The sequence below is a fragment of the Anarrhichthys ocellatus genome, unplaced genomic scaffold (genome assembly GCF_004355925.1).
Source record: "Anarrhichthys ocellatus isolate YVR2014 unplaced genomic scaffold, GSC_Weel_1.0 scaffold1291, whole genome shotgun sequence".
NCBI lineage: Eukaryota > Metazoa > Chordata > Actinopteri > Perciformes > Anarhichadidae > Anarrhichthys > Anarrhichthys ocellatus.
In genome coordinates, this window is record NW_022281265.1 from 1 (window position 1) to 12,046 (window position 12,046).

The 12,046-nt window shown below is 44.5% G+C and overlaps 1 protein-coding gene across 1 annotated transcript; it reads right to left on the reverse strand.

The window, feature by feature from the left end:
• Nucleotides 1-4,385: 4,385 nt before the first annotated feature.
• LOC116377469 (NLR family CARD domain-containing protein 3-like) lies at nucleotides 4,386-12,039 on the reverse strand (the record flags this gene model as incomplete). Its single annotated transcript, XM_031839112.1, has 6 exons — nucleotides 4,386-5,159; nucleotides 5,294-5,340; nucleotides 5,483-5,521; nucleotides 6,023-6,196; nucleotides 9,457-9,633; nucleotides 11,288-12,039. Coding segments are annotated over 5 exons (1,146 nt in total), but the record flags the coding sequence as incomplete, so codon positions are not given.
• Between the last annotated feature and the right edge of the window lie 7 nt (nucleotides 12,040-12,046).

The following is a 12,046-nucleotide window of genomic DNA, read 5'->3' on the forward strand; positions in this document are numbered from 1 at the left end:
CTTCTTCAATACAGCATGATGTTCATTTAGTACATTATGGTCCATTTTTCAAAAAATTAGTTACATCTTTACAAAACAAAAACATGCATTAAAGAGCCCACAAGTTCTTCTGTACACAGAGTGAATATTGGTTACGGCGTTATTGTTCAGTTGATAATAAATAATAATACATTTTATTTATATAGCGCTTTAAAATGCACTCAAAGACACTTTACATGGTAAAAACAGAAAAAATAAAAGCATATATAATAAGAACAAAATCTACGACATAACAGTAAGAAAGAAAAAAAACACAAAAAGAAAGAAAGAAAACATACATGACTGACTTTACAGGTTAAAAGCAGATTTAAATAGGTGAGTTTTAAGTGCAGTTTTGAAAGTGGCGAGTGACGGAGAATGTCTGAGGTGTTGGGGCAGAGAGCAGAGGGAGGGGGCAGCAATGGAGAAGGCCCTGTCCCCCCAGGTCTGATGCTTGGACAGAGTAGGGGGGTAAGGAGGTTGGCGTCGGCGGATCTGAGGATGCGGTTGGGAGTGTGACGGTGCAGGAGGTCTAGAGGTATGAAGGGGCAAGGTTATGAAGGGCTTTATATGTGATGAGAAGAATCTTGAACTGGATTCGTTGCTGTATGGGGAGCCAGTGGAGGTTTTGGAGGACTGGGGTGATGTGGTCTCTGGTGGAGTGGGAGAGCAGACGGGCAGCAGAGTTCTGGATGTATTGTAGTCTATTGATGATTTTGGTGGGTGAGCCGTACAGGATGCTGTTGCAGTAGTCCAGTCGAGAGGTGATGAAGGCGTGGATGAGTGTTTCAGCTGCTGTAGAGGAGAGGGAGGGGCGGAGACGGGCATTGTTTTTGAGATGAAAGAAGGCAGTTTTTCTGATGTGATTGATGTGTCGTTCATATGAGAGAGTTTGATCGAAAATGATCCCAAGGTTACGGACATGTGTGGAGGCAGGAACAGTGATGCCATCGATGCAGAGGGAGAAGTTATGGAGGGATTTGTTTAATGATTTGGGGCCGATGATGAGGACTTCAGATTTGTCGGTGTTGAGTTTGAGGAAGTTGGCTTGCATCCAGGTTTTTATATCTGTGAGGCAGTTGGTGATGGTAGAGTGGGTGGTGGGGGTGATGGATTTGGTGGAGATGTAGAGCTGGGTGTCGTCAGCATAGCAGTGGAACTGGAGACCATGGAGGCGTATGATGTCACCAAGGGGGAGCAGGTAGAGGATGAAGAGGAGGGGACCGAGTACTGAACCTTGGGGGACACCTTGAGAGACTGGGACAGACTTGAATTTGTTGATACTAATGAAGTGATCACGGTCGGAGAGGTATGATTTAAACCAGGAGAGGGCTGTGACAGTGATGTGGAGGGAGGACTCAAGATGGGAAAGGAGGATGTAGTGGTTGATGGTGTCAAAGGCTGCACTGAGGTCGAGCAGTATCAGGATGTTGAGGGAGTGGTCATCAGAGGAGAGGAGGAGGTCGTTGGTGACTTTGATGAGGGCAGTTTCTGTGCTGTGATGAGATCTGAATCCGGATTGAAATAGTTCATACAGTTGGTTTGAGTCCAGGTGGGTTTTCAGTTGACAGGCAACAGTGCGTTCCAGTATTTTAGACAGAAAAGGGAGATTGGAGATGGGTCTGTAATTGTTGTGGATGTCGGAGTCAAGGCCAGGTTTTTTGAGGATGGGTGTGACTGAGGCGAGTTTGAGGGCGGGAGGGACGGAGCCAGTAGACAGGGAGGAGTTGATGACAGAGAGGAGGTGCGGGCGGAGGGCCGGGAGACAGGCCATAACTAAAGTGGAAGGGATAGGGTCGAGGTCACAGGTCGGAGTCTTCATGCCAGAGAGTGATTTATTGAGATCCGAGGGGGAGATGAGAGAGAATCGGGAGAGTGACCGGTCAGTTAGTGGAGGATTTGCAGATACAGGACGAAGCCGGGCTGGAAGTGGCCAGTTGGTTGTAGATGGTGTCAATTTTTGCTTTGTAGAACGACAGGAAGGAGTTGCATTTCTCGGCTGTGGAGGAGTGGGAGAGATTGTCCATAGGTTTGAGGAGTTTGTTTATTGTGGAGAAGAGGACCTTGGGGTTGGCGGAACCAGAGCGGATGATGCCAGAGTAGTAGGTGGAGCGAGCAGAGTTTAGAGCCAGTTTGTATTGTTGTATGTGTCCCTTGTACGCCAGGGTGTGAACTGTGAGGCCGGTTTTTTTGGAGAGTCGCTCTAGTCTGCGTTTCCGGGATTTCATGAGGCGGAGTTCAGGGGTGAACCAGGGAGCAGTGTGGGAGAGACAGTTCTGGTTTTGAGAGGGGCAAGCTGATCAAGGCAGGAGGATAGTGTGTTATTGTAGAGGTTGACCAGGTCTGAGGGGGAGGGGCTAAGGGAGGGGGTGAGTGTGGAGAATTTCTCAGTGAGACAGGCTGACAGGGATGAGGGGCAGACAGACTTGATATTACGGAGAGTGATGGTGCGCGTGAGTTTGGATTCTGGGATAGGGATGTCGATCTCCATGATGATGGCTAGATGGTTGGAGATGGTGAGGTCATAGCCGGAGAGGTGGCTGATGGTGATTTCAGTGGAGCAGACCAGGTCCAGGATGTGACCGCGGTTGTGGGTAGGGAAGTCAATGTGTTGAGTGAAGTTGAAGCATTTAACCATGTCCAGAATTTCTGTGGCTGTTTTGCAGTCTGAGGAGTCGATGTGGATGTTGAAATCACCAAGCAACAGAGATGTTAGTCAGTCTGGTTTTGATGTGTTGGCGGTAAAGAGCGGCAATTCCTCCACCGCGGCCATCAGGGCGTGGTTTATCCAGGTAATGATATCCAGTTGGGGTGGTTTGGTTGAGTGCGTAGTAGTCCAGGTGTTTTTGCCAAGTTTCAGTGAGACAGAGGATATCAAGGTTGTTGTCAGCGATGAATTCATTGATGATTGGGCTTCTGTTGCTTAGTGACCGGGTGTTGAACAGAGCAAGTTTCATGGAGTGTTTTGTGATTGGTTGTGAGGTTTTGGGGAGGGTTCTGAGGTTAGCTGGATTCACGTGCTGTTTGGTATGATGACATAATGAGGGAGTAGTTGTACGCCGGTGCTGAGTCCACAGAGACGAGATGGAATTGACAGAAGTGGGGTTGTAGATGGTGAACTTGTGCTGGGAACCGATATGAACATCACTGGGAGGGATGTCACAATGGTCTGAATGGGGAGAGCTGCAGCTGAAGGGGTTGTGACAGGGAAGGCCAGTAGGGGGAGCAGTCACGGGAAACTGTGCTCTGAAGAGGCAGCGTAGAAGAAGAAGGGGCGTGTGTGTGGAAAGTAAATAGTCAATCATGCGGACAAGATTGTACAGCATGCTGTAAATTAGCTGCTAGCAGGCGGCTACCCAGCTTGTTAAAATGAATACCATCGTTCTTAAAAGAGGAAGAGCGGTCCCAAAACAGATTAAAATTGTCAATGAAGCTCACGTTGTTGGTCCTGCAGGTGGCCTGGAGCCAAGTGTGGAGGCTGAGGACTCTGCTGAACCGCTGTGATCCACGGCCGAGTGTTGGAGTTGGACCACTGATGAAAGCAGACAGTCCACAGCTGTTTAAAAAGTATAAAAGATTTTTAAAATCAATCTTGGTCAACTCAGACTGGTGGAGGGCTGTATCGTTGATTCCCACATGAACGATAATTCGCTGAATGGTAGACGAGAGGGCGTGCAGCAGGCCAGGTAGTTTCAGCAGGATGTCTTGAGCCGTTGCTCCGGGGAAACGGGTGAAGAAACGGGTATTCCTGATTATGGAGTCCCCGACTATCAGTGTCGTCGGGGCGAAGAGGGGACGAGGCGACAACACTGCGCGTGTAATATGCGTGGATGGAAGCGAGGATTTAACCAGTGGTGGTGGAGTGGACGAGCAAGGACTGAGAGAACGGGGGACCGAAGAGGTGAGTGGAGCCATAGCAGATCTGGTGGACAATTGGGCTCCAACCCACAGTCCACAGCCTTGTCCAGGTATTAGCAAAGGTGGAAGCTGATTCACAGACGGTCCCGTTTTCAGTTTGCCGTGTGTAGACACTCTATATCTGTGGTCTCCATGGCGTTAGCTAGCTTCAGAGCCCAGAGCTAACAATCAAGGCAGTAGTAGCCCAGCAGGCTATCCGGTCTGGGGAACGCCAAACTTAAGAGGTCGAGTACGTGTTGGCTGACATCGTACTCCTAGTTCAACAAACACAGATCATAACAGCTAGGATCTCAAAAGTATAAGGCAAAAAATGTGGCCGCTTCTTTGACTTTACCTGACGGCTGGATCAGTAAGTGTTCTCTGACTCGTGGTGAGACAGGATCTCACTGTTAGGAACTCAGTAGCAAACAAAGAACACAAGAGAGATTGCATTTTCTTCAGTTCACGCAGATTTATTTACATCACAAAGTATACAAGTAAACCGAGCTGTCCGGAGTCAACCAACTTCACAATAGCACTGTACATTATTGATACCTCCATTCTACACTAAGTCTTCCCCCACTTCGGCGATGTCGTCCTCCTCTGAACTTTCATCAAGTTACACTGTGCACCTCGGACAACATAACAGAGGGTTGATGAACCACAGTCTCCTCCCCACTTGTCTTCTCCTCATTCCACCTCTGGCTGCCCGTCACAGCGACCGGCTCCTGTCTTTCCCTCCGTTAGAAATACGTCATACGTCATAGGAGACTCCCTGTCTCAGTGACGTGAATAACATGACAATGATACCGGCCAATATCACAGTGTGAATGTGAATATACATGGATACATTTAAAATTATGGATATGATGGATTTTACACAAATATACTTCGACACAAATATAATTTTCTCCCACATTCCCCCCTTGAGTAACTCACGCCACTCATACGAGAAACATGTTAGAACCTCCTGCTGGTCTTCAGGTTCATGTACTTTACGCTGTTGTTCCTTCTATGCTTTAATTTACATTAAAACACTTGGCATGAGATACGTGCGATGTGACAAATTAAAGTGGATCTGCTGATGATTGGGGTTTTTGGAGGCATCAGTTCGTCAGGTGTTTGAGGTGTTATTTCTCTCATCCCATTGGACAGTCCTGTACAGCAGCTCCGCCTCCCGAGCCCTAACAAACACCAGTCCAGTCAAAGCACACTGGAACACGCCTGGACCAGGACACCTGGACCTGTAGGACACGGAAGTTCTGGCCTGTTAGTCACATGATCTGAGCAAATGTCTCAGAGGTGGATCGTCGCTAAATGTCCAAGTAAAGTCATTCTTGTTTTTTACTGGAAGACTTCACACTGTACAACTTCTCACCTATTTGTCGTCCTCGGGCAGCTTTTCTTGCACATTCAGTTCGTTATCTGATGGAGAGAAGAATTAGAAGGAAGAAAAAAATGGATTTGAAAATTGTGTTTGTTTTTACAATGAGGACATGCTCATGTCAGGATCAGACTTGAATGTACAATAGTTTGATGGATGGAGGACATTGTTTACAACACTCACACTGTGGGTATGTCAGCTGTGATCAACTTGTAGTTAATCCTGTAGAGATGAACACAGTACCAAGAGTGATGGAACAAGTTTAAAATAACTTCAAAATAGCCTGAAACAACCTGATCAAATGCTTTGCATCATGTACTCTCCGCAAACACAACAACTGACTGCAGTCAGGTGTTTATTGTTCATGGGAGAATGAAAGAATGCAGAGAAGAAAACACAGGATGAGAAACTGAACTCAGTCGGTAAATCATTGATTTGTTGTGCTAGGCTAGACTAACCATGGGCAGTGGTACAGTTCCTGCCCGACACTGCAGAAACCCAGGGCTCGATTCCCAGTAGAAACACCTTGAATCTCAGTGTAAGTGCCTCTGTTAATTTGGCTGTAAGGGTTCTGATTTATGTTGCTGCACTAGCAACTCGTACTGGTTAGTGAGGGAGTGGAAGTGGAAGGTGGAGCTGGAGGGACCCCCCATGGGAGTAACGCATTGTGTTTAGATAAATACTGCTGGAACCAGCATGGACTGAGTCCAACCCTCTACTGACCTCAGAGTCTCCAGTCTACAGTGAGGACTCTCCACAAGATCAGACAGCAGCTTCACTCCTGAATCCCGCAGCTTGTTTCCTCTCAGGTCCAGTTCTCTCAGATGGGAGGGGTTGGACTTCAGAGCTGAGGCCAGAGAAGAACAGCTGATCTCTGACAAACTGCAGGTCCTCAACCTGAATAAAGAATAAATGATGAAGATCAGAATCCATTTACAAACCACTCAGATGTGTTGATGTTTTAAATGTGTAGCTCAACATGACTATGTCCTCATCAATGAGCTTTTCTCTTTGTCTTTGTGTTATTGTGGATCATCATCATGTCAGCCTTCTACAGACATCATCCACATGTCACCTCAACATTCATACACCTGTTGATGTCTCCACAAGTTAACACCATGCTGCTGGTCTTAGTCAGGTCTGGAACTAGAGGATCAAGATCAGATCAGACCTGTTGGACTCAGACGGTTCATGACTTCATTGACTACATGAGCTTCTTCTTTGTGTATCTGGTAGCTTAGTAGCTTCATGTGTTTAACAGGAGAGGTCCACATGTGTTCAGGTGTGTCTTCAAACAACAGCCACAGTACATTACATTACAGTCATTTAGCAGACGCTTTTATCCAAAGCCACTTACAATAAGTGTATTCAACATATTCAAGAGAACTAGTCACCAGAAGTCATAAACAAGCATCTAAGAGCATAAACCAGAGCCACTGCACAGTGCAGACACAAACTAATGTAATAAGTGCAACAAACTAATATAAATACAATAAGTGGTGAGTGGAAGGCTCAGGGTAGTACTTCTTGAAGAGGTGAGTTTTCAGCCCGATGAAAGTCTGCTCTGCTGTCCTGACGTCAGTCCACCACTGTGGGGCCAGGACAGGAAACAGCCGCGACCGGGTCGATCCTCTGAGCAGCGGGGCAACCGATCGCCCCGAGGCAGCAGAGCGAAGTGGTCGGGCGATGGGGGTAGGGCTTGACCATGGCCTGGAGATACGAAGGAGCTGTTCCTTTCATCTGTCCATCACCAGAGTTCTTGGTGGCAGTAATCATTCCTCCTGTCATACTGAGTGTGAAGTGGTCCCTTCATAACACAACTATACTGAAGACATCACTTCACAAGTTCAGCTGAAACTAACATGAAGCTTCAGCAGTCTGAGTCAGACGAACCAAAGTTACAGACTATTGAGGAGCAGATTCCCTCTTTGAGTTCCTCTTCCTCCACTGAACTCACCAAGGAAACACTGTTCAACCCGCTGCTACGTACTGCTGAGGAAGGTAGTACATGTACACCGTACACAGTACATGTACACAGTACTACACAGTACATGTACTGTGTACATGTTGTTGAAAGATCGTAGAAAAGTATGAAAGCATAAGTATAAAATATTGTAAACTAACCTTTTTGATTCAAAGTATAACCACTAAATATATGAACTGTTTTATTTCATAATAGAAGTGATTTAACATATAAACTGCTGAGACACTTTGTGTAACATAGTCACTTGAGCCTTATATAGTACTTCTTGTTCTAACAGGACTAAACCAGTTACATTCTTTTGCAGACCTAAAATCAGGAGGACTCATGAAAGTGACGCATGAACCTGAAGGAGCCGCCTTAGATCAGCAGAAACACTGTGAGAGTTGGGGCTTTTTCCCCAACTAGAGAAGGGGACAGACTTCTTGAATAGATACTTAGGGGTCTTACCCCCGAGGAAGTGAGGACAAGAAGACCCTTTTGCTGTCTTACCCACTTATAGGGGGACAGAAGACCCCTTTGCTATCAGAGGGAAGCATGAAGAAGAGAAAAAAAGAAAAACTCAGAGAGCGGACTGTGAGAGCCTGCAAAAATCCAGGAAACCAGCAGAGCTGAGACAAAGAGAAAAGAGGGGAGATTTCTAGGGTAGAGACTAGATTATACCTCATAGCAAATCAGTGAAAGCTGATATGAGAGGAAAACCCCATTACAGTAGCAGTGTTACAATTAGTTCTTGTAGCATAGTGACTGTTTCATTGAATATAAATTGTTGTATGTGGTTGTTGTGAGAAAACTTTAATGAAACCACGGCCTTACATTTGTAAGTGTCTGAAGCCAAACAAAGTACTCTGGTCCTTTAGAACAATGTACCCCTCTTCCTGTCCGTTAACCGTGTGATCAGATGTGACGACTGAAACATGCAGGGGAGCTTAAGGTGAGTTCTCTGGGTGAAGACTTGGCAGTGTTAGTCATAAATGGTGAAAAGTTCTCAATAGGCTATAGTAAAGTATAGACGATGTACATAACTATTACATACAGGGTGTTAGGGTTACATCCTACTGAGAGCGCCTATGGCATTAGCCCTAAAAGACTTTCAAGAAGACAATTAATTCCAAAATCCTAACGATTTAGCTACGGGGTGAGATAAAAGGCCCGAGGTATTGTTCTGAGACCTCAAGGAGGAAACTAATCCTCGCAGGTGGGACAGCTGACGGAATAACCACCGTGTTAGGTGCGTAAGACTTCTCCGCTTAGACACGGGGCAGGAGCCGCTCACGCTACAATGTACACGGTACACGTACAGAGTACACACAGTAGATGACGCTGTTGAACTGATGTATTTTGCAGTATTCTACACCAGACTTTAGCCTTTAAAGCAGCTTTTAAAGGACAAATAACTAACTCATACCTCTATTGTAATATTATTATATTATTATAAATATGATTGTGTTTATGACCAGTGTCTGTTTACTTCATTAGATACTTCATGGTTTAGCTCCTCACCTCTTAAACTAGTTATTCTAACAGCTCATGTTAATAAAACATCGAGTGGAGACTGTAAATATAAAACGTCACTCAAATGTTCTCTCAGTGATTTTTCATCTCCAGCAACACAACAGTGGAATGATTTCCCTCCAAATATTAGAGAGAGTATTAGTTTCAGTCAGTTTAAAGCTGATGTTAAACCTTTGTGCTGTGATATTTAAACTAAGCATCCATCAACAGGGAGATAAAAGCCTCTCGTCTCTGAGACCGGTCTCTGTGGAGACGTTTGGGCCTGTGTAGGCTGCTGCTTATTATTCTGAGCTTTGCTTTAATCTCACCACAGCAGCTGTGTGGTTGTCTCTGTAGCAGCCTCATCAGCTTCTGATACCATGAAGATCACCACAGTTCACAACTTCACCTTTATTCAGCTTTGCATTCAAGTCTTTCTCTCTCTGTTTACACAGTTTGTATCTGCTGTCATCAGATCTTCATCCTCCTCCTTCATCTCCCTCACACACTCTACAGCCTCATCAGGACTGACATCACCTTCACTGACTGATGGACCACAGTGAGAGTCTGTGGAAGCTAAAAACTCTGTCCATCACTTAATTTCTCTACTTTCTGTTACTCTGACAAATATTCAGCGTTTGTTTTCAGGCAAATCCTGAAACCTTACAGTCAGTGAACTGACCTCAGAGTCTCCAGGCGACAGTGTGGACTCTCCAGTCCAGCAGACAGCAGCTTCACTCCTGAATCATACAGGTTGTAGTTGTGACTCAGGTCCAGCTCTCTCAGATGGGAGGGGTTGGACTTCAGAGCTGAGGCCACAACTTCACAGAGAGTCTCTGAGAGATCACAGGCAGTTAGTCTGGAATGACACAAATATTACAACATATTATGATGAAAGAGGACACTTCATATTTACTTCCTGCTTCTTGTTTTGATGAACATTATCTCTTCACATCAGTGGTTCAGCTGATCTTATCAACTGTGTTTCACATGAAACAATAACTCTCATCACTCTCTCTCTACCTGCAGACTTTAATCTTTGTTTGTCTTTAATGTGCAGATGAAGGGAGACAAAGTGTCGCTACATTGAGGCTTCCATAATGTCTGTATACGATTAAATATTTATAGAATTAGATGTTTTTGTCGTAAACACTCTTTTCTGAGCCTCTGAAAATATATATTCAACAGAATTAACGGACCAATGAGGCTGCATTATTTTCAACTACATTACTTTCAACATGATGTCATCAGAAATATGTTTCAGTGAATCAGCATTAAAAACATAACATGCTGTTCATGAGATCTTTATAAAAGTCTGAATTCAACCATTCTGAGTTTTTTTCTGAGTAAAAGAACAAATTAAAAGAATAAAAAACAGGACGATGTAAAAAAAACTCCTTTAAAATGTTGAATTCATGAACAGTAAAATGAAACATTTCTCGGTTCAACACTGGAGTTTTACAGCGACAGTCTTTGTCTCGTATGAAGCAGTTTATGGAGGCTAATGCTAAAGCTCAGATATATATTGATGTGTAACTGACGTCACTGAATCAGTTCTCTGATGTGATGACTTTTCTCTTCTTGTGCTACTAAATCACTGTTACAGCATTCAGCATCATCTCACAACTTCACTTGTGGTCACAGTGCAGCAACAGTTACACACTCAATTTAAATAATGATATAACAGTGATGGTTTTGTCAAAGCAGGAGATTAATATTTCTATTCATAAATTAATTCCTCCGTTAAGTGAATTCCACTGATGTTTGTGAATCTTCAACGTAACCAGAAACATTTCTCTGTCAGGTAAATGTAGAAGTACAATGTTGTCCTCTGAAGTAGAAGTACATTACATTCCATCTGACCTTACAGGGTCTGGATCTCAGGAGACACACAAGGACTTCATGTGGACCATCATAAACATACTTCATGTTACTCAGCTGGGTAAAGGTGAATTCTACTAAAGAGGAAATCTGAACTCAACCACAGAGAGGCCACAATAACTGGGACTACGTTGAGGGCCGAACAGGGTCAACGTTTCATAAACAGGATAGACGATGATGTGAGACACCTTGTAGAAGCTCCTGATGTATTAATAACTAAAGTACATGAAGTGATGACTGTAACATACTGCTACATGTGGTGATCAAAGCTCAAACACAACCTCTAAAGTCCTTCATGTGTTTCAGCAGGTTTGCATGTCGCCTCCATCACCCAAAGGAAGATAAATAGAGAAGAATTATATCAAAATAAAATATAACAACCATTAGAAATCAATAGAATAACTGAGTTCATTAACTTCACAGTGAAAACTAAACCAACTGAAACTGAAACATGTTTTCACTCGCAGCATTTGAAACATCAAGAACATCTGTGATGAAATATAACTGAACTATGATTTAGTATTAAACAACTGGAACACTACGTTAAGAATATGAATTTCATAGTGTCTGTATTAGAAGAACTAAACTACTGATCTACACTGATTCATGAAGTTAATCACATCTGGACTTACCGAGCCTTTCTGCAGTTCCTCACAGCTGGAATCAGTCTCCGTCGTCCCTCCAGTGATGTCTTGTACTTCTTCAGGTCCAAATCATCCACAACCTCCTCTGACATCTGCAGCATGTAGGCCAGAGCTGAGCACTGGATCACTGAGAGTTTCTTCTCCAATCTATTCTCTGACTTCAGGAACTCTTGGATCTCCTGATGTACTGAGAGCTCCTTCATCTCCATCAGACAGTGGAAGATGTTGATGCTTCTGTCAGGAGAGACTTCATAACTGTTCATCTTCTTCAGGTTATTGATGGCTCTCTGGATGGTTTCTGGACTGTTGTCTGTCTGACCCAGCAGGCCTCCTAAGAGTCTCTGGTTGGACTCCAGAGAGAGGCCATGAAGGAAGCGGACAAACAGGTCCAGGTGGCCATTTTTACTTTCAAGGGATTTCACCATGGCTCTCCTCAGGAAGTCCTCCAGGGATGAATACTTGTAGTATTTTCCCATGAAGTCCTTCAGTACCTCTGTCTTCCTGTTTGTGAAACGGTGGAACATGTAGACTGCAGCCAGAAACTCTTGAACACTCAGATGAACAAAGCAGTAGACTGTTTTGTGGAAGATCACACTCTCTCTTTTGAAGATCTCTGTACAAACTCCTGAGAACACCGAGGCCTCCGTGACATCAAGACCACACTGCTCCAGGTCTTCCTGGTAGAACATGATGTTTCCTTTCTCCAGATGTTCAAACGCCAGCCTCCCCAGCTTCAGAAGAACTTCC